This window comes from Lepidothrix coronata, unplaced genomic scaffold, assembly GCF_001604755.1.
Source record: "Lepidothrix coronata isolate B3197 unplaced genomic scaffold, Lepidothrix_coronata-1.0 Scaffold30, whole genome shotgun sequence".
Lineage (NCBI taxonomy): Eukaryota > Metazoa > Chordata > Aves > Passeriformes > Pipridae > Lepidothrix > Lepidothrix coronata.
Genome location: NW_016690210.1, coordinates 2,289,904 through 2,317,717, shown reverse-complemented (window position 1 = coordinate 2,317,717; position 27,814 = coordinate 2,289,904). Strand labels below are relative to the sequence as shown.

Sequence of the window (27,814 nt, the reverse complement as noted above, 5' to 3'; positions counted from 1 at the left end):
TCTTTTTTGTTTTTTTCCTAAGTGTTTTTTTCACACTTTCTTGCTTCCTACTGCAGAGAATCGCTGTTATCCAAGACCAGCCCGCTGATGTTTGTTGTTGAGAGGTCTCCTCCATCGTCCTCCCCGCTGTCTACAGACTCATCCTCGCTCTGCCCTGCCATCATGACTTGCTGGACAGCCAAAGTAGCACCATCAGATGACAAAGACTGCAGACTGTCTACATTCATGTTGACTGGAGCTGTAATGGTGACAACAGCACCTGCAGAAGCACAATCACAGTAATTTAGCATCTTTCTTGCTTTCCAATTTTAAGTAATATGTATTTATTATTTATAACAGGGTTTTTTTTCCCCAACCAACAGGAAGAAAACCTAAGAAACTAGATTAAAATAAAAGCCATATAGGTCGTCAAACACTCAAATATCAGGAAATGCCAGGATTAGGTTGGTCAGGAATCTTAAACTTAGCTGTGTTATAGACACCCACTACAGCAATTCTCCAATCAAGTCATCACAAGACCATTTCTGCAAAGTATTCCAGCTTAATTCATTGCAGAAAAATGGGAGTGTTCATAGAGATTCAAGGGGATTTTTAAATGGACAAAGCTGCTGTCAGGTCCAGCACAGGCTGAGGGAAAAGTCTGCTACAAACTGGAAAGGAACAAATCATCAGGCAGCAGGACAGAAAGGATGATCCTGAGATTAAAGCAGATATTTATCTTTCTTAAATTAGGTCTTCTTGTTTGATCTGATGCTGAGGAAGTTACTTCAGTCAAAGCCTCTCTGCCTCTCACTGTTCACCTTGAAACACGTGAGGCAGATGTAGAATTGCAGACGCTCAGCAATGAAACTGAAGCTGCAGCCTCGCAGTGCTCATCAAAGAGAACACTCCTGACGTGCACACACGCACTGAGAGAACTTAGTTCTACAGCAGAGCTGTACATCTCGCTTTTGTTCTGCCGTTTCACAACTTCTGAAACAAAAGCAACAGTCTCTCGACGCAAAATCCAATAAAATGCTCCTCTAAAAACATAGGCAATTAAAGAGAAAAAAATTGACATAATTTCTGTTATGTTTTCCCGGATTAAAACCACATTTATACTGAAACATGAAGAAGTTCCCCCTCCCTGCAAAGGCATCAATCCCTTCATTTCCCTGTTACGAAGGAATTAACTATCCGTGGTCTCTCCTTACCGTCGGACATGGTGAGCTCGTTGGATTGCTGCTGAGCAACTCCTGAGGCAATGGAGTCAGGCCAGAACCTCTGCACCGGCCGGTTCTGAGCTGTTTTCTTCTTTGTTTTGGGGGTTTCGGAACAACTGGAATCCAGCATCGGCTGAAGAATTCGCCTTCTAGCATTGATAAACCTGAACACAACCGAGGGCAAGGAGAACTTGTGACCAGTTTGCTGCAAGTTCTCTCCCACATTCACAAAGCATGCAGTGGAAAGGAAAAAAAATCAGGAATATAAAATCTTCTCCCCATCAGCTGGGCTTCACTTTTTTTTTTTTTTTTTTTTGGAAAGCTTTTTTCCTGCTTTCAGAATACCCACATCCTTTGATTTTGGCAAACTAGCTAAGAAAGTGCTTCTATCATTTTGCAGCTTGCAGCATTTTTTTCCCCCCACCTCAGAAGGAAAAATCCTCCAGACAGCACAACAGATGTACACTTCAGGATCTTATTAAAAACTAAGCACCAGAAAACTTGCTGACAGCACAGCTCAGAAAGCTGACACTCTTCTCATTAGGGTCCACCTAAAATCTAGCCCCTGCCTAACCTAGTTTGTTTGGCCTGGTTTCATTTACTTCCTTGAGCTTCCGCATTACTTATTTTATAGGCTCCCTGGCTTTCCAAGGGCTGGCTCCTGATCCAGGAGACAACAGCAAACACATTTTTCACATCTTTCCCAATTCCTTTTAGTTCCCTGGTTTTCACTTGTTTATTTTAGCATGTTAATTGCTGCCCTTCCTGCTAGTGAACAAGAAAATGCTTAAACCACATCTCATTAGCTACCAGCAATTAACCGAATCAACTTTAATGCAAGAGCTGTGCCAAGGAGCTGGGACTGAGGATATCATCCCTAAATCTGACAAAACACAGCCAGGACACACCTTTGCCTGCAATGGAAGGAGGTTGGTTGCAGCTGGCAGGTCCATGTGGTGTAATAAAATGCTCTTCAAAGACAGCAGTCGGATCCCAGGCCACAGAGCTCCGTGACTACATGTCCCACAGGCAGAGTTACACTGTTCCACTTTTGGAACCTGTGTTCTGTCACTATCTTAAGTATTTCCCCACTGGACCCCTCTGCAGCCATGCAGCCAGTGTCCTCTTTGAAATCTGAGGAAGATCCCTGCTGGACTTTGCTGCAGTAATTTTAGGAACTGAACCGACAAGCAGAATAGGTGCGTGTTGGCACCTTCCCTCCTCTCTTCTGCGGGGGCAGGTGTCTTATCTTACACCTCCAGTGAAGATAAAACATGCTAAAACATGCTGAACCACGAACTAGTGTAGCTGAGGTACTGCCACTCTCCAGGCACCACTGCTCAGAAGAGAACCCTTTGATACAAGGGCAGAATCAATCTCTGTTGACAGTAACTTCTTAAATGTTTGCAACCTTTACAGAGCTTCAGGTCACCGAACACCTTTAATCTTCCATTTGTTTACTTGCAGAAGAGAAATGAGAGTACTTCCATCTCTCTCAGCAATAGAACATAATTCCTTAGTGTTGCAATGTTTTCTGGAGTCCTTATATAATTTAAATGGCACGAGTGTTATTATACCTTAAAAAAATGACATGCTTGTGTATCAGTGCACAACTCCTGTATTTCTACACATATTTTGTAGCATGTGTAGAACAGCAAGTTCAATTCCAGATATCCAACTTACGCTCTTAACTGTTTTTATGTTGTAAGCATGTGGAGACGATGACAGATATTAAATAAGGGTTTTGCTCTTACCAGTTGTTAACCTGGAGTAGTGTCAGATTTGTTTGTGCTGCAATCTGCTTCTTCTCATCCTCTGTTGGATATGGATGCTAAAGAGGCCAAAAAAGCAAACAAAAAAAAGGCATAAGCTTGTTTCATCTCCTCATCAAAAATAAGGACTCCTTTATTACAACTGATTAAAGCTGCTCCTCATCAAAAATAAGAATTCCTTTATTACAACAGATTAAAGCTGCTGGATTAAGACCATCTGACTCATTAAAACACGAACTTTAGAAACCTCACAAACTTTTACAGACATAAATAATTTAACAAGGAGTGCTTTACTACACAAAACTGATTTTATCCTTGAAAGTGTCTATGACACCATTAAACTACTGATGTGTAATTCAGAAGAAAAAGCTTCTCATGGCCGACAGTCTTTATTAAACAGTGTGATGCCAGGGCAACACAGCATGTGATAACATCTGATTAGTTATGCTGTCTAAAGGCAATGTCATATGAGAGCACTGACAAGCACTTTCTAGTTAAATAAAGCTGCTCTGAACTAAACAGATGAAGTCAGTGCATGTAACACAAGAGGCGCACACGCAGCTTCCCTGTGTCAGTTTTCTGCTGTGAAATGGTTGTAAAACACAAAATATCCATCAACTAAACACTGAAATACAACCTGAGGCCCATTTATCCTCTCAAGGTAAGTTGAAAGCACAAGTAGATAGTAACACACTTGGTACACATCAGGGTTGTTGGAAAGGAGATAAAGCCAGAAAATTTGAAATTTTCCTCTATCAAAAATACCCCCAAAACACCACAAAACACAGATGGAATTATTTTTCCTTGTGCCATGAACCAGGGTGTAGAGAGTGTTAAGTACTCAGCACAGTGAAACGAAGAAAGCTTCCCTGTAACAATGTTTATTGAGACCATGAGGTACAAATGTAACACACTTATTAAAATAATAATAAAATCAACTGACATTAGACTGTGGAACTACTCCAAATGACTTCAGGGAAAACTGAACTGAGATTACATAAAGGACAAGAGAATAAATTCATCTTCTTTATGAAGCAAAGTCATAAGAGACCACATAAAAGAGTTACATAAAAAACTGACTCTTGACCATGCTCAGTCCTTACCCCTATGTGCTGAAAAAGCCAAGATCTCATCACATTTGTAGCGTGCTTGGGAAGAACTCCTCTCTTATTTTTTGATGAGCCATCATCTTGATGCAAGATGCCTAGATCTTGGTTTAATTGCAACTGAAGCTGCACATAAAATTTTAGAAGAAATAAGGCAGTTAGCACAGTAATAGTTCTGTATCAATCAATTAACAACTCATTTATTGAACAAAAAGAAATTAGGCTTGAATATTTTGAATAAACTCACTGTGTGCAAATATAAACAACTATGGAAGCTGTAAAATACTTCCAATACTTCCAAAAATCTCAAATACAGATTTGAGAATTAAACAAAGGGTTAAGTAAAATTAATTATTATGCTAGAGTTGCACACAATGATGATAAAGGTCCTGTTAAAAAAATGCATCTAAATTCTCAAAGAGCAAGAAGACTTATATGGTAGAATATGTAACTCACTTCACAACACTTTTACTACTTCCTAAAGGTTCATATTTCTTCATCTTTGTTTTTCACTTTCTATGGATACATCAAATCATTTGCACATTGGTTATCTGAACATTCAGGAATACATTCTTAAATGCTTACACAGAGGTAAAAAGAAATACTGTACAAATTGCATATAAGATTCTATTTCAGACAATTATAACTGAAATCATTCTAAATTAGGTTTCTCAGACAAACTGGAGTAATTTCTTAAGCCAACCATTATGTCTGTGTCCTGTATGAAACTAGTTTTGAACAAGGTTTAAGCTATCAAATTACAACAAATATATATCTGGAGCATACTTTTATTTCCAAAATAATGCTTTACATTCTACATAATCTGCTTGTATATGGAGGCTTTATAATGAACTTTCAACAGCTCTCCACCAGTAGTTTTCCCAACCTCCAAAGCATTCTGAAACACTCAAAAAGAAGAAACTGAAGAAGGATTTTCTATGGGTGACAAGGAATCCAAGTCATCCAAGTCCAAACCTATGCACAGGTGGGTCTGGAGATTCCTACTAACATCAAGAGTAGCCAGAGATGTTTGCAGAAGGTCAAGTCCTTTTTTTGTTTATAGACTATACACATTATTTTCGACTCAGTATTTTTTTTTCCCCATAAGAGGTATAAAAAACATTTTCTTCAAAAACACTTCAGTATAGGAGAGTAATTTTACACATTTCTTTCTGCAAGGTGTCTGAAGGCAGAACTGTATTTGTTCTAGGCAAGTACATACATGCTCCTGCCAATTAAAAGAACACTCTGTGCACGCTTTTTTTGGTTGGAAAGTCAGAATAAGGAAGAAAAGAAGCCAGTGAGTCAGTGATTACCAACAGATTCAGATGGTAGCTCCTCATTCACATTTTTAATTGACTCCAGGTTCCTGGAAGATTTGATTTACCACTTCCAGCTCCAAGAGAGAGCGAGCCAGGTTTTCTGTAACTAAAGATGGTCTAGTTTTCATGTTTCCTTTTCCTCAGTTGCTCCTTTGAACTCTCCAGATCCAACTCTCAGGAGCCTCCCCCAAAAGAGTGCTGGCCCTTATCTTTCAGGGTACGACACACTGAGCCAAATGTGAGGATCTCCCACAGTCTCAACTGAGTATCTTGAAGGTTTTACAGCAAAATGCTTCCCAAAATAGACAGACCCTGAAGTACATAACAGTTTCACAGTACTAGCGGTTGCCATCATGAGAAAAAGTCAGATTTCTGACAACAGCAGTGTGGCACCATAATGCAATACAGTAAATCTATCTAAACCTCGTTCAACAACTAGAAGAGTTGTAATAATTGAAAAAGTGTCTATTTAATTCAAAGGGGTTTTTGGTTTGGAGGGTTGGTGTTTTTTTTTCCCTAGGGAGGAGGTTAGGGGTGGTTTGTTTTTTTTTTTTAATTTTAGTTCTTTTTTTTTCTTATTTCTATGTGCCTATACTCTTCTGCCATCAGCAAAGGAAGACATTTAACAGGTAAGAACTATGATGTGGCAAGGGAGCTCTGTCTGGGATCTCCACATTGTGCCATGTTATACAACTTGTAGCTCCTACAGCAGCGCTTGCACTAATTTTACGTGAGTTACTACGTGTGTGTACACAGATCTCGTTCTGACAGTCTGCCAAATTGAAACCAAACCTCTTAAAACCACTGAGATTTATCTGAACCCCGAATAACTATCCTGGGAAGCCCATGAAACAAACCTGAGAGTTCTGGATCCGAATAGTCCCAGGTGACAGTGCCTGTGTCACCACTTGGCCTTGTGGAGTGACCACAGTGACGGGCTGATACACTGTCCCCCCTTAAAGCAAAACACATTACAAGTAAGTAAAAGCCCTTCAAGTATTATTCTCTTTAAACACATTAAGACATCAGCACTGCAGACAATACAAGAGCTTTGGTAATATATTTACTATGTTTTTTTCTAGTAACCATGTAAGATGTGCTCTTTGCTACACTAACACTTTCTTCCATCCACATAAGACTGCACGAAATTTGACTTTATTTCCCTATATTTTGGGCATCCTAGATCTATTTTCAAAGGAAAATGTCACGATTATCAGGCTATAAAAGAAGTTAATCGTTTTGTTTTAACTGACCTAAGTCTTCAAAAAGGGTCTCAACACCAAAAGTACACCTATGTGAGTGCAGTGGTTAGGGCAGGCAGCTGGGTTTGTTTTAAAACCCTGCTTAGAAGGAAGATAACATGTCTCAGTTAAAATGTCATTTCTACAATAGCAGGACAACAAGGACACAGACTTGTAGGTGTGGTTCCCAACTCCAGGGAGCATGAGGCAGCCAACAAGTGCAATGTTTTAGGTAATGCATGCTTTTGTCAAATAGAATTTTTTTTTTAAAGGGGGAAAAAAAGTCTCTAAAATGTCTTTGTAGTGTTGTACAGAAAGATCTCTTAATCTCATGTAACTGCCACTCACATAGGCATACTTGGTAAACAAAAAATTAAACCTTCATAAAACAGTAATGCACTTGACTGTATTATAACAACTTCTCAGGTACTAAGACTTAAAACACATTTTTTAAAGTCTTTGTGTATTTTTTGTAACAACTATTAAAGAAACCAACACGAAGAGCAAGGTGCCAGTTGTTTTTACTTTGTCATACCTGCTACTGTTGCCATAGTTACATTTCCCTGCTGCAATGCTGATGCTGGCACCATAATCCCTTGGGGACTGAGTGTGCCTGCAATGGCACTTGGAATTTGCTAGAAAAATAAAACAATTAGTTGCTTGCATTTTTTAAAACTTTTTTTTTTTTGTAAGGAGATAAATCATGCTTGTGTGTTTTTTTTATTTTGTATTATGCATTTTTGGTTCTAAAATACATTTGGAGCTTAATCACAGGATTACCTTCAAAGAGAAAGAGACTTCATTAGAGGTTCATCATTACCTATATTAACTTCCTCATTATCACCAACCATTACCTTTGAAAACCCTCATGAAAGCAACTGTTAGATGTAGAACTACCTTCAGAAATTCTAGTTCTAGGTGTATATATATAGCAAGAGAAACAGTTTCAAAAAACACAAGGGAAAAAGGACAGATGAAATGACCCTTGATGCTCTGATTACAAGCATCAAAGCTTTAGAATTTTAGTTATTACCTTAATTCCATCAATTTCAAAATGATGTATTAAGTATTCAAGATGCCCAGCATGTTTTATTCTGCTCAATATTGTTCTTACTCAACCCTGACCATGCAAACTCTTCCACACTCCTTAATGTGTATGAATAATTTCTTTTGATAGCAAATGCAAAATGTAGGAGACATACAAAAAACACCTTTAAAAGGGTTCTTTTTATCTGATTTTAGAATCTCCTTTCCACACTTCCAGACCCTGAAACCTAAGTAAGGAGTGCAGAAAGTGGAGTTCAAAAGTCATTGAGGCTTTTTTGAATACAGAGCATCAGACACATGAGTAATTCAGAGAAGGGCCATCCCTTAAGATTAAGTATCTTGTACATACTTAGGTGTCAGGGCTCACTTTGCAGCATTTAACAGCAAAAATATCAACCATAACATACAAACTGTTGTTAATTGTTACCAATTTACTACAAAAAATGTAATTGGCCATTGTATTTAGTAATGTCAACAATATATAAACTGATGTTCACATGTATAGAAATGGGTCCATTCCATAATTACACATTTACCTGATGTGACATGCAATGACAGACATCTCAAATATTGCAACTATAATCCATCAGACATTGTCTATTTGTCCCACAATACAGACTGTGTATAAAATGTATCAGTCACCTCAATATTTCAAGGAAGCAAACCAGACTAAAGAGACCTTCTTAACAAGGACATTTTTTAGTTCTCCTTTGTTTACTCTGTTTTCTACCTGCCTTCCAACAAAACAGCAAATCCAAGCTATTCTGAATATTTACACTTGCTGAACTGAGGAAAAATCATAAAAGCAAGACAGACAATAAAAAATTGAGTCCATGTTCTGGCATATTTGAACAAATTTGTCCATCAGGCAGTGGCACACAGGTGTGCACACAAAAAAATAATAAAATAGCTCTTCCTACTCTTAGTAACAGATTTGAGAAAGTAAAGGAAATTGCAGAAACTCTGTTTGCAAACTAATAGCAAGAGAAGTGCAGCTATGAGTTCTTAAGGAAATCTAAGCAAAAACACACTTAGATGTATTTGAAACATACCTGAGATTGCACAGGTGAATAAGGACTTCCAGGCTCTCCACTTAACAGAGTTTCACTGTTCATTTTTGTCTTCAGGCAGGCAATGTAACGACTGCAGAAATCCTTGCAGAGTTCATTAACCTTTTCCAGCTCGAGCAGATGGATACGAAGAACTTGGATTGCTTTTACCATCTAAGGGAGAGAAGTGTGGGGAAAAAAAGTTAGAAACAAAACAACTGTTAATTCAAAAAATATTTAATGTGAGATTTAAGCAAAACACTACTTCCCAGTACCAAAGTTCACCCAATTAAAGCAGACTTGCTAATTGCTAAGTCCTGAAATTTGAAAGGAACATAAGTAAACTACCACACAGGGGAAACAGAACAGGACAACAACATGATCTTTGTCACATGTGACACATTGAGAAGACAGAGCACAGTGAAGGTGTTGCAGGGCACGGGATGATCTTTAACCCCACTGAACAACTCTGTGCCATAAAAACACACAAGACTGAAAATGAAGGAATGTAATCCCATCCACACATATTATTTGGAAAGCAAGGTTGGAATAGGTTTGGCCACCAGCAGTTGTCTGGAGCTCTATAATTTAGAGATATCAGCTCCACGTTACACCCTGACCCGAGGAAACCAGAAGTGTACACATGAGTTTGAGACACACTGAGAAGACCCTCCTGTGATTTAATCATAAATTTGTCACACAGACTGCTAGGGAGGGTGAAAGTACAGGAAATGGCCTGTCATCTCACCTGTAACCAAAACACAACAGCTTTTATCTCTCATTTAAATTAGAATAAAGAGGTCCCAAGCTTTGTCACATTGTTCAACAGAGCTTAAAGTAATCAAACAGTTTGTCAGTCCTACGGCTTTTATTTAAGTTCCTCTGCAACTGTATGTCAAAGATGAACAACTCTCAGGTAAAACCTTGTAAAGAACTTTCAGGTGAGGAGACTGGTTATGAAATATATATCATTAAATAAAAAGCAAGAAACCCAATTAAAAAAATCCATGTTTAAACAAAAATCAAAGTGCAGGAGATATGTACATGGTGAGAATACTTATCATGCTCACTGTAAGAAAAAGGCTTGTAAGCCTGGATAACCAGTGGCATTACATACTGCATAAAAATAGCTTAGGTGATTGTAAGGGTCATGGCAGAAGATCAAAAGCTAAAACCAAACCCAGATGGTCTAAATTTTCATGAAGCAGTAAGAAATCCAGGGCATTCAAATATGTACAAAACACACTAGCAAAGTAATTATTTTTTATACAGCATGCCACCCCCAACATTTATGTGCTATGTTAGATCTCCAAGAGAAATACCCTTTGGTTTTATGAAAATGAATAATTATAATTTTGAGGCAAAGTGCACAGCTTGATTTTATAATTATTTGGAAAACCTTCTCCTATATGAAGGGTCATTTCCCTGGCCAGAGCACTCAATCCAGTGATCAGAAATGATGCCTTATGAACTAATCCACCTATTACTTCTAACTCAAGAAGCCAACTGGGAGCTGAAGTTGCCTTTTTTCAAAGCACCCAGAGAAGATCAGGGCAGGAAAACTTCTGGGTGTTCTCCACCATGACACTTCAGCTTTCATTGTGACAGATCTTCTCCCTGTTTTTCCACCAGAAGGTATTCCAGCTGTAGGACACTCACTCACTGTAGACAATTGTATGTTAAAATAAACAAGAGACAAAAACATGAAGGGATTTAAAAAAAAAAAGGAAGAAAATCTTATTTCTTCTCAGGGCTAAAAAGAAAAAAAAAATTACATGTATTTTTCGAAGCACAGCTGCAGAAACATCTGAGCTGTAGATGTGAGGCAGTGGATCCAAATTAGCATCTGGTAACTCTTTGGACCTATGACACCAGAAGCCTTTGAAATAATAAGTGCAACAACCCAGCACTGAGGCATAAAACAGTGATCTTCTAAATCAGTCCAGGTTGCTGTTTAAACTCTGTTTAAGTACCTTCAAACACAACAAAGTTAAACCATGCAAATTTAACTAGATTTTACCACAAAACAAAGGTCGTCCATGTCTAAACATACTCTGTTCCAGAGACAAAAAAGCTTAAACTAGAAAATTCTTCGTATGTTGCAGATCAACACATTGCACATATGTCAGTGAGTGCTTTAAACATTCAGCTAAAACTGAGGTAACAAAAATATGCCTTTGGACACATAATATTTAACTGTATTAGGGATTAGTTTTGCTCGGTCAAGAGGGTTTACTTTTCTTAAAACATTACTCATATTTGTATTATTTATTTATCAGCATGTGTTTGGAGGAAAAACAAAAGTCCTTTCTTCAGCTCAGATTTAGTTTCAAATTGATGGTCAATACCTGAAGCGAAAATTGAATTAAAGTCAGAATTAACCATAAATCAAGAATCAGTAACACTATCCAGGTTTCTCCAGAGCCACACACTGCCACACTACTCTTGCAGGAAGCTGTGCTAGAAGGCAAACAAAACTTTGTAAATGTGCCATGCCTGTCACCAGGACTTATTAATTAATTTACAACTACACTAATTGTGGCCATATGGCTCCTGCTCTCTTGCAGCATGGGTGGACCAAAGTTCCATGTCAGCAGAAGTTCAAGAACTCCTGATAAAATCACCCATGTTGAACAAAATTAATACAAAGAAGTGTTTTCAGACAGGCCACGGCAGCAGTAATATTTCATTTCTGTGTTCTTAAAAGACACAACTTCAAAATCTACAACCTTGTTTTTGGTTTTTAGTGCTCCTGGATGGAATATGCCACAGAACAATGGATTTTTTATATGCCAATTGATTCAGTTTTTTCAGCTGTAGAAATAAACCTGGACTATAATTCCACACAACATGCATGAAAGAATCTCCATATACTGACACAATCTTCTCACTCAAATAACTCTTTCCATTTGCAAAAAACCCCAAACAATTAAAATTCATTCACAGCTCACCTACCTCCCTGACCCAAATTCTCCTGGGGTAATTTAGGTCTTCAGGGGAAGAACACAAACTCTGGGAGGGGGGGTATCTTGTCTTCATTTGTTTTGATTTGAAAAACCTCTTTCCCCTATTTTGACATAGCTAGAAAAGGTATAACTAGAAGTTTATGAGACACTTCTGCACATTAAAATACTAAGAACACTTGTCAGAAATGCAAAAGTGTGACTTGTTCAGTCAAGAATATTCAAACTACATCAGCTGGCTTCACCCCTACAACCTATCCTGACACAACTAAGAATTCAATAGGGCAGTCTTTGAGAAGAGGGTACTGAACCAAAAATCCTTACCCTGAACAAAACAAAAAACTTGAGGGGGGTCTTCAAAAAAGTCAGTGAGTGTCCTGTTCAAATACAGAAGTGAGAGCATATTTAATACTCCTTGTTTTGTATTGTTTCTAGACTCGACAAAGCCTTAATTAACCTGCTCTGACTCAAGAGCTGACCCTACTTTGTGCAGGAGGTTGGACTACAGACCTCCTGAGCTCGTAGTCCAACCTGATCCATCCTGTGGTCCTAGGAATGTGGGGTAATTTGAAAAGTCACCCATATGGGGGAAGAGTTTACTCTGAACAGAAGCTACACAAGAGGTAGGAACCACCCTGAGGCAACGTGATATTTATGCAGCATCTGGGTTAACACTAAGCAAAAAAAAAAAAAACAACAAAAAACCAGTATTAAGTAATGAAAGTCTTAAAACATGTAATCTGTGAAAGCTCTAAAAAATTATCTGCAAACACTCATGCTGAACAACCTCTTAGATATGGAGGAGCCTGTCTGTGTAAGTCCTAAGCACAAAAGGATACAAATGGAGAAAAAAAGAGCAGTTTAGAGCAGTGGTTGATTACAAGATCTGTTTTATCTGTGAAAATGAGGTAGAGATGGCAAAGGGTAAGGGCTGAAGGGTATGAAGCTCCAACACATGATATTCCATGTAATGAGGACACTGAGTTGGAAGCTGAGCTTGTTTCCAGAAAGAAGCACATGCACTTGGGAACCTCTGGCTGGTGATACAGAGCAGATTTTGTTGCAAACTCAGGTCTTCTGATACTGATGCTTGATATAAGGACTAAGGCGGATGCAAATAACATTCCAAAACAGATGAGGAGGTAGTTAAAGCTTGGAAAAGAAAGCACACTTCCAGTCTAGTAAGAAGAACATGAGCGCAGCCTTCAGCTTCCACTTCATTCCCACAGGGACTAGGATTTGAAAAGGGGAGGTCTGCAGCACAGGATGGGTCAGGCTGGAAGGCACCACAGTGGGTCATCTGGTCCAACCTCCCTGCTCCAGCAGGGCCATCCCAGAGCACATGGCACAGGATTGTGTCCAGATGGTTCTGGAATATCTTTAGTGAGGGAGACTTCACACTCTCTCTGGTCTCTGTTCAGTGCTGGGTCATTGCACAGCAAAGAAGTTCTTCCTCATGTCCAGGTGGAACTTCCTGGGCATCAGTTCCTGCCTCTTCCTCTTGTCCCTTTGCTGGGCCCCCCCAAGCAGAGCCTGGTCCATCCTCTGACACCTCCCTGCAGACACTTATTTATGAGGTTCCCCCTAAAGCTGCACTTCTTGCAGCTAATCAGCACTTTCATCCAGTTCAGAGAACATCAACAGAGACACCACGAGTGACCAAGGCTCAGAAAAGAGAACAAAATTATTGAAAATTGGAAGAAACCTGCAGAGGACATTCCAAGATAGAGGACAGTTCTGGTTCAAATAATAGGCTGTGCCATGCACATCTGTAACAGCTAAATACTTATTGCAAAAAAAACCCAGACCATAAACCTGTAGCTCCCTTTCACCTCTCTAAATAATCTAAACCTGTGTGGTCAGTCAGTGGAGTCAGAAGGGAACAGTTTCAAAGTTCTGTTTGCAGCCTACAGTTCTTGAGGAGCAAATGTAGCTGCCACAGAAAAGCCACTTTCTCTGTGTATTTATTAGGGATGGACTGGAACTCAGGGGGGAGTTCCAGTCCAAAGACAACTGCCTCTTCTGACTGGAATTTGGATCTGCGCTAAAAATACACACATACCTAGAACGTCAAGACTTCCTACATCTCAGAGCAAGCTGATAAAACCTGTCCAGGAGTAGGAATGAAGCTTCTCAGTTTTCTTTTAACAGATCTCAGAACTGAACTTTGCATTTTCCTGCTATATGCTCTTCCTTGGAAAGAAAAGAGGCATCTTAGACACCTCTCAGATGCAAGAAGAGACAACAACTGAAACTTCACACTTCAGGGAAGCCACAGCACAATTTTGTGGGGTATTTTTTAGTGCTGCAGGTTTTGAACATAAACCATGGCTAACTCTGTTACATGAATGCACATAGAGAAAAAACCAGGAAAATAGCAATAAACCAAATAAAAAATAAAGTTAATCAATGTAATTTCACGGAGTACCCTAAAAAAAAGCTTGCACAAGAAAGTGTAACTTTTTCCACATCTTTTCAAATTCTTATAATTTCTTCTGAGAAATTCTCATTCTCTTAAACATGCCGAATCCTAACACCAAAGTTCTGACCCATCCAGAAGCCAACAGTTATAGAAATGTTCTTATCCATTTCACTGCAAAAACCCTGCTTTGACCACGTGCCTGACAAAATCAGACTTGGGAAAGACACTGCAGAATAAAAGGCCTGGTAACACTATTTCTGAGTGGACCACAACCCTTTGCCTTGCTGCTTCAAGATCATCAATTTATGCTGTTGGAGTGTTTAACTGGAAGGAATAGAATCCCTCCATCTAGATAATAAAGTTTGAAACTTGGTTTACACAGGCCAGTCTTAACAATATATGGGTATCCTTAAAATTCAGTTCCAGGTGGATGCTACCGGTATTTCCCAGTGCTGAAATCCTTTGTACTACTAATGCAGGAAACCACCAATTAATTCAGAATGGGAACCATAATACCCAAGTAACAAGGTAATCTAGACTGTATCTTTAGAGCTACTCAAGTTGGAACAACCACACACTGCTCTTAATGAACCTCCTTTATGGTCAAACTGATCCAATGCCTGCACCACTCAGATTAAGATTCCTTTGGATGAAAACCAAGCTCTTCCTTTGGAATATGCAAGTGAGAGCACAATGTGGAACGTTGCCAGGACTGTAAGTGACCCTACAGTCACCATCTGTGACCCTTCATAATTTCTGCTACCTGGTTAATTAGCTGACAGGCAGTACAGAGAATGAAATTATATTCTGCTGGTTTGGAGCCATCAGTTTAAGCTCCATCACAAAACCTGAGTAGTTGAGTTTTACGTGCCACTTCCAAAAGAAATAAAATAAAAAACAAAACAAAACAGCTGAATTAGTGGCCCATTTCCTCACTGTGACTCTTCAGATAGGACTTGAATTTGGCTCCTTAGAGTACTGTGATACTCAATTTATCTCAGTGTAGCTCTGGCTCCAAGATGAACAACTGCAAGCATTTACATCTGATTTGTTTGACTCTCTTGGGTCCAGAGAAGAGCACAAGTGGAAAGCAATCAGTTGTCTGGCCTACCTGCTCCACCCTTCTAGCTCATTCTAATTAACAGCCCTAACGGCTTCTCCTTTCAAGTGAACAGTTTAATTAACATTGGGAGTTAAAAAGGGAAGGACAGAAAAACAGAAGATGCAACAAAGGTGCACAATAGGGGCCCTCTCTACAAAAAAAAAGAGATTTTTAATCTGTGTAAAAATGTATATATTTATTTGACACAAGGCAGAAAAAACTGCCCATCTACAGTGTTCTCTGTGCAAGCACCAATATTTCAAGCTGAAGAACGGACTGAAAACCATACTAGCCAGTTCACTACTTGACAGAAACTCTTCTGCTCATTGCCCCAGACAAAATGATCAGCCTGACAGAACGTCAGCTGTTCAGAGTTCCCAGCCTCCAGGACAGGCAGAGGACAAGCTGCACTCAGATTTCATTTGGCATCTAGCAACAGAAAGTCACAGCTAACAATACAACCACAGGACAGGAGTTCAATGCCAAAGATTTTTAATTTTTGCAACCTGGTTCTAGTTCAAGACAGTACTGACCTCAGGAGCCACGGGATCCAAGACATAAATACTTCCTCATCCACCTAAAGCAAAATCAGCCAGATTTGTGCAGCCCATCAACAGAGGTGAATACCACCTCCCTGGGCACCCTGTACTATTCAATCCACCTCACAGTAAAAAGGTTTTAATGGAACTTCCCTGGGTTTCAATTTATGTCCATTTCCTCTTGTCCTTTCCCTGGGCACCACTGAGAGGAGTCAGAGGGTCTGTCTTCTTTACTCCCCTATTAGGTATTTAGGTACACTGAGAGATGCTTTCATTCCCTTAATCTTCTTTTTGGTCCTTTGTTGGACTGACTCCAGTATATTCATGCCTAGAGGTGAGGAGCCCACAACTGTACCCAGCACTTCAGATGTGTCCCACCAGTGCCAAGCAGAGGGAAAGGATCATGTTCCTTGACCTGCTGGCAATTCTCTTCCTAACACAGCCTAAGTATGTTGAATTTCTTTGCTGCAAGGATGCACTGCTGCCTCACACTTGGCTTGGTGTCCACCAGGACTGTCAGATTGCTTTCCATACAGCTGCTTTCCAGCTGGTTGGCCCCCAAGGTGTACCGGTGGAGGGGGAATTATTGCTCCCTAGGTACAGGACTTGGCATTTCCCATCGTGGAACTCCATAAGATTCCTGTTTGCCTATTTCTCCAAAACCAACAAAGTACCTCTGAACAGTGCCAGAACCATCTGTGCACCAGTCACTCCTCCCAGTTTTGCAACATCTCCAAATTTGCTGAGGGTACACTCTGCCCCATCATCCAGGTCATTAATGAAGACATTAAACAGTTCTGGTTCCAGTATCAATCCCTGGAATACATCACTTATAATTTGCCCTCAAGTGGCTTTCATGCTGCTGACTGCAATCCTTTGAGCCCAGTGGTTCACCCAGTTTTCAGTCCATCTCACTCCTCATTTATCTAGTCCATATTTTATCAGTTTGTCTATGAGAACATTGTAAGAGACATCAAAATTCAAGATGAACCACATCCACTGCTCTCTCCTCATCCACTGAGCCAAAGGTACTACATTCCACCTACTAGATTTCAGCTGTGCTTCTGAAAAGAAACTGGGATTAGAGAGGAAAGGGAAAACAGTGTATTTGTGTTGAATTCAGTTACAAATGAATCAAATAACCTGAGGCTTAGCAAGTCTGCAGACCTGCTTCATGCAGAACAGAACTAACTCTCATTTCTGATTAAAATATTGAAGGCAAGTATATCAAAAAAAGGGAAAATCACAGATCCATCACAGGAAGGACTTCCAGAAAGCCTAAAGGAGTCAAGAAATAATTTGTATATTGTAAAGAGTTTCTAAGCTCATCTTATAAGAGCTCTTCTCCCACATTAATTACATGAATCCTGATTAAAAAAACAGCTGGAAAAAATTTACATTGATTACATGTTTTTTTATAAATATATGCCATACACCCTAAAATTGATATGCAGTCAACCTGGCTATGGCAAGGATATGTTTCTGTTTGTACCCAAAACACTGATCTCAGCCAGCTGAGAAGAGGAAACAACTGCAAAGGGCCCAACGTAAATTTACAGATAAAAGGGAAAAAAAGGGTCAGAATAAGCTTCAAAAAATGTTTCTCAGCATTAACATAAATAAGAATCTCTCACAGGAACAAAAACTATACACACCAGTGGAGATCAGGAATTAGGAAGAAGATGGAAATGTGATGACTGTTTCAGAAACAAAACAAGCAGCTTATACTTACCAAATTATCGGTTTCTGGGTCTTCACAGAAAAAAGGTTTTCCTTCTTTCTCCTGCTTCCTTACGAAGTTTTCAATATCTACATCAAAACTAGCAGAAGTTGTGCCTTCTGAGCCTTGTGTAGACTGTTCACATTTTTCAAATAATAGTGCTAACAAGGGAAATAGTGGGTGCCTAGAAAAAAAAAGTTTAAACATATGAATAAATATTTTCACTTATGTGTACACCACTGAAAATTAGGACATCTAACTCAGATAAGGTCACAGTCACTCATGTAAGTGTGACAAGCCTTGGAAGAGACTGCATTTAACATCACTGGTGGTAGCAAAATATGATAGTTTATTTTCATTTTGATTTGTCACGTTGTAAAGGCAAATACAGCACTAAAATAGGTATATATTTAAATAAAGAGAACAATCAAAAGTGAAAAAGCTCTGACATACTATTTAATTCACTGAAATTGAATAGCAAGAGATACATTCATACAGTGCACTAGAATTGAGAATTAGGATTTACAAACAGGATGAATGCAGATTTAAATGAAGTCTGATAAAACTCATCTATTCTTTAACGTGGGCCACACTTATACATCACAAAATAACTTCAAAAAATTGAGAATAGTATTCAGGCTGTACTCAGAGGTCTCCTATGAAATCATGCTCTGAGGAGAAGATGATTTTGTTAGCACAAGTCTGTAAATGAGTGAATACATCTTTCTGCGTCAGGTTGGCTTTTTTGGTAGTTTGTTTTTTGTTTTTTCCCTTTTTTTTTAACCTGAAAACCAGTAATAATTCTGCCTTTATAAAATTATTAAAGTGAAACAACATTTAACCTCATCAAAACTGAGCAAACTGCTTAGCACAGCACTTAACACTGAAAAAATCTCAAATTAGTGTGTTTGTACATCAATATTTAATCCCTTTCAAACTAATTGCTGGGCATTAGATTGTTATTGCTAAAAGAAAAAAAAAGGAGCAAAGATCAACCTAATTACAATAAAAATAAAAACTTGCATTAAAGATAAAAACTACAATATAACAAATAGTGACCACAGTTCAACAGTCTAAGGTAGCTTGCTAAATATCCATTAGAACACCCATTAAAACTATTGAAATTGAAGAATCCTGCTATCTAGGGAAGTTGTTTTCTTGGCTGATGACTGACAGGGAGGCTAATTTGATCTCATTTTTTCCCCTGCAGACCACGGAGACAGTTAGCCAAGAGATCATCTGGTTTTAAGCTACTTATTATTATTTATTTAAAAAAAAAAATAAAAAAATCCTCAATTCTTTACCCTTCAAAAGACAGAACACGAGTCCATTACTACCTGTAAATGGCCTGCTTGTCTGCATCCATTGGAGTTTGAGATTCTACAGGGGCAGGACTCACCCCTTCTGCATCAGTTTCAGAGCAGTTGGGATCTTGTTCAGTTTTTAACTCTGTCACCACTTGCATCTGTAGGGAAAGAGTAAGTTACAAGTAAATCTGTAGGCTCCACGTAAAATAAGGGCACTGTTCTCTAGGAAAAGAGGAAAGCAAAGGGCTCCTAAATTGCCAGAAGGTTGGTATGACTTGGCAGTGACACAAAAAAAGTAGCAGTAACAAAACCCCTCTTTTAATCCTTGACACTTTTTTATGGGTAAAGGTCACTCCAAGTTTCAGCATTTGGCTTTAAAACGAGATTGACAGATATTAGTAAACTGTTAAAGCATTCTGTCTCTGAAGTGGCTGTTTTTGGAACAGGCTAAAGGACGCTGCTCCAGAAAATTTATGGGGATGTCTGCATAAAAATCCTCTGGGATGAAATCAATGTAAAGAAAAGTTTCTCCCCTTAAGTTTTCTTTATTTCTTACTGTACTTTGTATCAGAATACTGAAGAAGAGGATCTCCAAATTTTTCCTGTCCATTAAAATGCACATTTCCTCAAGAAGAACTGAAATATTCTGTGTCCCTCCAAAATCTTTCAATTATCAGGAGCACAACATCCCCTGACCTTTACCACTCCATTTTATCTATTGTAACAACCAATTATTTTAGGAAAAAACAGCAGTAACTGCTTCTACACATCCATTTAACACACAGTCATACAATATACCACCACCAGAAAAGCAACCCAGAGCCACAGCTTCAACTGAGCATCTCCTGCATTGCACCAGGTGGCTGGGAACACCTTTGGGGTGCTTTGAAAGTGGTTTTCCCATCACCTCCAGCTAAATATCTTTTGGACTAAAAGGTCTTAAAGGAACCTGACCTGTGAAAGTCATAGTTTCCACCCCTCAACCCAAACTCCTTGTTTTTTTGCCCTTTGAGCATCTGCACAAAGGTGTGAAATCACTGCAGTCTTTTCTCCTGCTTCTCCAACAAGTTTTATATCCATGGAGGACGGACATTGTTCCAGACATCTCCAGGCAGCCAGAACTGACAACTGCAGAGAGGAAGTGTACAGAATGAAATGCTCTGCCCTCTTCTCCCATCGGATGAAATCATCCCATCACTCACAGGAGCCCTCTCAGACGACAGCCTGGCCTCCACAAACTATTGGAGAACCTGGCTCTGGCAGAATTTATTTCCACACAACAAAAAGCAGAAGAATTTGTGCTGTTCTGAACATGAAAGTCTGGAGGAACCGAAAGCTCTGTGCTTTGTCACCTGTAAGGGCCAAGCCATCTCCCAGCAAAATCAGAAACTGAGAAAAATCCAGCATCTCCCACCCAGCTGAGCAGCCTGACTTCCAAAAAGCTTCCTCCAGAGAAGACTTTTAAGCCAGAATGCTTGCAAAAAAAAAAAAAGATACAACTAATGGACTCATTTCTTGGCTAATGACAGGAAGGAGGAGCAAATTAAAAGGGGATGACTCAGACAAGTGATTATAAATGTTGGCCATACAGCTGCAGAGCTTGAAGGGAGAGAGTATGTTCAACTGGGGTTCTATCTCACTGTGAAGAGGAAATAGCTCACTTAAAACTGCAAGATATTTTCTGTGGGCCATTTCCAAACTACAAAAACAGCAGGCACCCAAATTACCTGGACACTGAGAGCTTGAAATAAAGAACAAATAAGACAGAAGAAGCTCTCTCCCAGTCTGTTATTAAGAAAAAAAAAAATCAGATTTTACTTTCACTGATGTGCCACAGGATAGCATCTACTTGGTGGGGGAATAAAGCCAAAGATATAAAGCAGGTGAGAGAAGAGAGAGAAATTAGAACTGCAGTGAAAGAAACAAATGACAAAAAAAACCCCAATAATCCCAGACTCTGTTCAGATAAACATTTCCTAAGAGATGGGAAAAATTCCTCTTTTTCTTCTGACTGTTCCCCATTGTTGCCATCTGCTGACAGAAGTACTTGTATCTGCTGCTTAGGGCTGATACAGAGTAACCTAAAAATGCATCTTCAGAGTACAGGCCTTTAGGCATGACTTGTCTCCAGTCAACAGTATTTTAATCCGGCTATTTCAAATTGTTGCAATATACAGCCTGTGGTACAAAAAAGCAACATATCCGAGCCTGTTTCATTATTCCAGCTGTTTGCTAACTCAAATAAGAAACTGGACTCTGACTGAGCAGCTTTTCAGTTATCCATTCTAACCCATAACCTCATTAAAATGAATTTAAGTATATAACCAGTTTTCAACCCGAAGCATAATTCCACCAATTTAAATGCAGTCAAAGCAGCATATAATTCTAGATGACTAAATTTTTCCTTCAGTTGCTGAAGACCAACGAGTCTGTGACTGTGTGGACATCTTCTATCTGTTGTAACTTCAGACATAGGAACACTGAAGTACCATATACACAAAATATTATGGATACCCCTTTGATTTTCCTAAAAATGGGATCATTACAGCACACAAATAATACAGTGTAGATACAGAGTAAAACCCCTTACCTAACCATTCTTCCAGAAGTTAAGTAAAAACCATGCAAAAATTAGTTAAACCTTTCATAAGTACCCAAGAATTAAAGTGATAAGCTGCCATTTTTTAAAGATCTTGCTTTACAAATAAGAACAGATAATTAAACAATGCCAAAGTATCCATTAAGGACAAAGTCACTACTTTTTTCCTCTTGCTAACTGTACTTAGTTCATAGAGAAAAAGAACCACACCTACCTGTTGTCCATCTTGATAGTTGTCTATACTTAATGTCTGTGTTGCCATCATGGTTAATAAAACGTTAATTATGTCAAATCATCATAAGTGTGAACAAATATTCTTAAGAAGGAAAAAAAAAAAAAGTTACAAAAGTGACCACTTAAAATCCAGTTCTAAAAAGTGACAAGAAGAAAAAATAAAGGAAAAAAAATAAGATTTATGCACATCTCTCCCCAAAGAAATCACTGAGTTTATTGACAATGAAAACTACATGCATATTTGAACAAAAACTTGATTATAAAGTTTCAGAAGTGACCAAGGAGTTCTGAAATCTCGTTTTCAGAGACATCTGATACTCTGGGAAACATTAAATAAAATAGGACTTCAACACAAGTAAATACATGTATGTTATTCCCTCTAGGCATTAGCTGGAGTATAGGGCCCAGACAAGTTAAATATTTTTAAGTCAGACACCCAGTAATTAAAAAAAAAAATAAACTAGCAAAGCACCACCACCAGATAGAGTGTACCCATCAAATTACTAATTTACAGTTCATTTTCATGTCAGATTTGTAGACATTACAACTGAAATCACATAACTCATTAAGCTATTACCATTAGCTATTACCACAGAATTCAATTTTCGACATGTAGGAGTCCTAATGTTTAGGTACTATAAAAAAAAAATCCATATTAAAAAAGAAGTCAGAGCTCATGTCTTGAAAAAGATTACATCCAGGTATTAAGTCCAAGTTTTCTGCTCTCCTTCACTTATGCCAGTATTGAAGAACTAAGTTTTAGAAGATTCAGCAGTTTAAGAGCTGAACAGAACTTTTTTCTTTGTAATGTGTTCAATCCCCACAAATTTTTCAACTATTTTTAAATCTTTCCTTCAGCATTGCATACTACTATGGTACAGGACCATTTTTAAGAGCAATTTTTACATTTCTGGATATTTTCCCCTACAGTTTATAATAGTCTCAAGTAAGTGTTTCATTTTGGAAACAAAGAACAAGTTTCAAGATTCCCTTCTCTGTTAACAGTTTCAGGCACAGAGACAAACCAAACTCCTCGGGACAAACCTCAAGCCTTACTTTGCATCAAGTTCTACTCAAAGTGTGATTCCTAAGCATTGCTGCAATTTTAAAACTTTTTAAACAACTTCAAAGACCAGAGAAGTTCACCAGGATGATGTAAACACGGCTTCCTTTAAAAAATAGGTTATATCTGTCTACAAAACATCAGTATCTCTTTCTTTGAAACTCCTAAAATATTACTGATTTCCCCATCAAAATTAAAAATAAAAAGGCAACAACAGAAATGCAGTCACTGAAAGAAGTACTTCAGATTTTAAAATTTCGTTTATAGTTATGAATCATTTGGTGTTAGAAGTTAAATCAGCATTTGCCACAACAGCAAAGTGAGATACCTTTCAAAATACTTTGAGGGGACACATTCTAAAACATCATCCTGTAAGCAGAGTTTAAACATTTATTTTATTTCATAGATGGCAGCTTACAGCCAAGGCAAGGTGTCTGTATTTATAGAGTGAACAAGCACATAGAAAATGCTGCTTTTCTTCCTCCTCAAAAGACACACACTTAACTTCTGACTGTGACATCCAAAGTACAGACCAGACTACACTCAAAACAAAAGTAGAACAGTTGAAATGGTCAACGAAGGAAGAGTAAACACTATTTAATAGTTCTAAACCTGAAGAGGTTCATCATAAAGCACTGTTAAATAGATTGTTTGGCTGTGGGAGAAAGATGAAGTTCCTGGTCAGAAATGAGGAAATAGAAGGTGAAACAGTCGTAGAAGAGGAAGAATGTCTTAGAGCTCACAAGGATGTGAGATCATACTGGTGGCAGAAAGAACTATATGGAGAGGGAAGCAACAGAGATATGTAAACCTGTAAAGACAACAGGGCATGGCAAGAATTTCTGGAGAACAAGACAAGCTGGACCAACCCTTCCTTCCAGATTTGGAAGGCCCTCAGGACACACCAAAGAAGAAAGGAGGTGCACAAATCCATAGATTACTTCATCTAGAAGGACTTTTTCCCTATTTTGTCCCAGGGGAAATACTGGAAAGAATTCTACATGGGTATATCCTTTATTTCCCATAAGAGCTTCCCCTCTGACTTATAATTACAGCAGAAAAAGATTAAGCTATTAGGCAAGATAGGAACTGATGAGATTTAGTGAAGACAACTACAGCAACTCAAGAAGAACAAATTGAGCTAATCACACACTTAAATTGAGGCAATTAACCGAGGAATTACTTTGGTTCACTAAAAAGAAACATCTCCTCATTACCCAGAAGCGGTAAGAAACAAACTATGCTAAACTTTAAGAAAAGTGACTGAAAAGGTATTTACACATTTGGCTTTTATAAGCTGATTTCAGATACAGCACCCAGCTCTCGTTAGCAGACACAGCCCCAGCAGATGTTCACTCTGCAGACAGCGATGCTGTTATCAGTGCCACCCTGCCAGAGCTAATTACTTCCACAGCTCCACCACTGAGCTCACAGAGCACGTGAGCAGTTTCTGATCCTTTTTTTTACATCAAGTCAGGCAGGCCAGTCCAGCCCTGTGTTAAAGGTGGCTATGATGGAAACCAGCTGACTTTGTCCCAGGCACGTTGCTGTGCACTCACACAACCCCTGCTCTTGGCTGACCTGCTCGTGTGGTAATTTCTGGCTCAAGTGTGTTGATTTTCAACTCACAGCAAGACCATCTTTAACCAGCACAGCTATACCTTAGGCCATATAGTATTGGGTATCTGAGGTGAACCTAAGAACATATGACTGCTGGACAACTTAGCTTTCAAAATGCCAATTATTCTTTGTGAAAGGAATCGGGAGTTGAAGGAAAGCTGTGCCTTTGTGTTATAGTCAGAGAGTTACAAATACCAAAAACAACCCGAGGGTGAGTCTGCCAGTCTGCTTCACACAGAACAGAACTAACTCCCATTCTATTTATTTTGAAAGCAAAGCATGTGGAAAACCCAAGGAAACACTTAAGGTCATGTAACTGGAAGCTGATGCATGAACTGCAATTAGAGGCTCCACCAATATCTGTGGCGAAAGGAGTTCACAAAAGCATTGTGTTCTACAAAGCAAAGGGGGGAAGAAAGCAGGCCTTTACTACAATTAGAAGTAAAATGTAAAGCAGGGAGGAAGCTAAATGGAGTAATCATAATTAGAAATGTGGAGACTCTATGCAAGCTGAATATCCAAGGAGAAGAGATTAAAGGTGAGCTGAAACAGGCACACAAAGTGATCACTTAACATACATCACTCCTCACTTGCTCTACTTACTCCTTTGTAATTAAGAGCAAAGGGACCACCCGGTAACGTTAACATAAGGTGCAAGTAAGCTGTTGGAGTTCAGTGGTATCGTTTTTTAACATATACAAGCTAAAGCAGATGTTTGTAAGAGATATAAATAGTTATGCTTCAGGCTATAAACTAACCACTAACCCTCTTAGGGATGTGAAGAAACTACCCACCAGACTGGTTAACAAGTAATCATTCCTTCTAATTTTCCCTCATACATGTTCCTTTGAAGTCCTTCAGAGAGAACTGGATGACTGGCAGATTCACCATGGCTCTTTTGTTCATTCTTATTTAACTTTAGTCCTGTCACTTGCTACATAACATAAATCCTTACATTCACATACAGAGCTAAAAAGAAACAAAAGTCAGAATAGCAAGTCTGTTTGACACATGAAAAGCATCTAGAACTGGCTTCACTTTTCAACACAATACATGATGGTATTTGCTTCCAGGGCAAACTGTTTTCTAAATGAGATAAAATATTGCCTGTGAGAAAGCTGCTCACCCCTTTCCTTCAATGGGTTGAAGAAGACATGATCTTGTTCCAGCAGAGATGCCCGTCACGTACAACGTCGAGGGCAGAAACCTAAAAACCAACAGAAAAATAATCAGAAGAGGAAAACAACACAGAACAAACTTTTCTAAGACTGAATGTGATTTAAAAAAAAATTCTGGTTTATTATGTGGTTCCCTCACCAATTTAAATGAACTGACAGGATTTTTTTTTTGCATGTTTTGCAAATTTTTTTTTTGCATTGTTAATAACCTCTAATCACACCCGTATCCCATGCTATTATCTGCACTTTCCTTCATCTTATTACATTCATTCTCCATATTTGCCTTTGTGTATGCTGACACCTCTAACAGAAGGCTCCATGTGGACTAATAACTCACTCACTGTTCAACCTTCATATTTTACTCTATGGCTCAGTGTCTGCCTGCTAAGACTAGACAAGGCACATCCCAAAGATAAAACTACGAAATGCAGACAGGAAAAACTCACCAGTGTTGTGAAAATTAAGCACGAAACCAAGAGAGGTGAAAGACCTTCCTCCCCCCCATTTAAAGTTCCTTCATAATCATTTGAATACATTCCATGGTAAAAATCAAAGCATGATCAAGTAATCTACTACATGATAAAAACTAATAGATGATAGGAATGGGCCACTGTTAGGCTCCTGTGTTCTGGGAACACAGGTTCTGCTAACACAGGTTCTGCTACAGGATTATTCAGCAGTTTTAAAAAGCTTTAAAAAAATTACCACTTAAAATGACTCCTATTGTATTCAATAGCACCTGTTTGATACATTGAAGCTACTTTAAAAAAAGCAGTAATGATTGTGATAGCAATGTAGCAAAGATTGTGAAAACATATTTAGAAAACACAACTGCTGAAAAGCATTAAAAAACCATCTCAGGGGAAGTTCCAGGCACTGAGGTTGCACAGAGGCCACCTGAAATGATATGATGGCTAAAACACACAGCTCAGATCTTGAACCAGATTATCTGTTTCTCACAAAGTCCACAACTGCATGAGAACTGGAGTGAAAGTAACTCCAGCATTTCTGAAAGCGAGAGGAAGTTGGTATTTGGATTTGAGAACCAAAATTTATGCACGTGTTGGTTTTTAGACAAGTTCATAGAAAAGCAAAATTCTAAGGGCCTAGACACAATCTAAATGCCAACTCTGGTTCATGAAACTTTGTTCTAAACAGAGTAGGGAAGACACTCTGAGAGGTTCTAAGGCAGTATAAATTTCAGCCATTGGTAAGAGATTAAACACTGAGCTAGAAGGAGTTTCAGTCCAAAGTGACACATACACCTGGTCTTGAAGACTCAAGGAGCAGATAAGACATTAAAAGTTCTTACCACTTTTTCTTAAACTGTCAAATAATGTGCTTCTCCCATTTTTGCAGCTTCTCAATTCTGTTCTGAGAAGACAGTGTAACCCTCTTATTCCCTTCTTCACACACCATGTATTTTGTATAATTTTGGTACTCATTTTCACCCATCTCAATTTAATGGTCTACTTTCAAATAGAGGATTTCTCACTATTCATATTATCTTCAAAATGTAGGTCACTGCCAGATAAACTGGGATAATTAGATAAAATATCTATTCCTTGTCTCAGACATAAAGGAGAATTACTGCAAATCTGAAAAACCTGTTCCCTTCATTCAGAAACAACTGCAGCAACGAACCAGTGGTGCCACTGCTGCCACTTCTGGTCAGTCAAAAATACTTAATGCATGAAGAAGTAGCTCTTGCCTGCAAAGCCCTCAGCTGAAACTCTGGAAATAGGCAAGTTTCTAGACAGCTTATGAGATATGGAGGGCAGGAAGAAAGAGGTGCTAAAGAAACACAGGCCCAGTGAAAGGTGCTGCAGAGGGAAAGGTGTGGCTGAGAAGGAGCCAGGGGACACTGCAGTCATCTTGCCCTCTTCCAAGAGACACTTGACAGCATTTAAAACTACTGTCTACCCTAAAACATACCAGACAAGAGAGACCTGAGTTTGCACTTTATGTCTTCTTGCATATCTCAGTGGGGGCAAGAACAGGGAGCAGATACACCTGTGAAAGGATGGAGACAACACCAAGGCACTGTGGAGCCTAAAACAGGAATTGCTCTTGCCAGTTTGTGTTTTCCTTCTACTCCTCTTGCTGAAGAGCTTTAAAGTTACGTTATCATAATAAAGATACTTAACTATGAAACCAAAACGAAGGGCAACTTGCTTTGTCTCTTAGAAAGGGAATCACCGTTGAGGTTTTCACCACAAAGCAAAATATGAACTTGCCCAGTCAATCAGCCAAGAACCCTCTCTTCCATCATTCTCTCACTTCGCACGTCAGCCAGGAAGAAGCAAAGACCTGTGTGTACATTCACAC

The 27,814-nt window shown here is 38.8% G+C and overlaps 1 protein-coding gene across 1 annotated transcript; it reads right to left on the bottom strand.

Annotated features, from left to right (window-relative positions):
* Positions 1–9: 9 nt before the first annotated feature.
* PKNOX1 (PBX/knotted 1 homeobox 1) lies at positions 10–27,658 on the bottom strand. Its single transcript, XM_017810955.1, has 12 exons — positions 27,634–27,658; positions 25,435–25,515; positions 21,606–21,707; positions 18,823–18,950; positions 17,498–17,669; positions 8,743–8,913; positions 7,179–7,278; positions 6,260–6,357; positions 4,078–4,206; positions 2,957–3,033; positions 1,194–1,366; positions 10–259 (listed from the first exon to the last, which is right to left on the bottom strand). The coding sequence occupies exons 3-12, from the start codon at positions 21,654–21,656 to the stop codon at positions 48–50; spliced, it is 1,311 nt and encodes a 436-aa protein (XP_017666444.1). The 5' UTR covers positions 21,657–21,707; positions 25,435–25,515; positions 27,634–27,658; the 3' UTR covers positions 10–47.
* Positions 27,659–27,814: the final 156 nt, after the last annotated feature.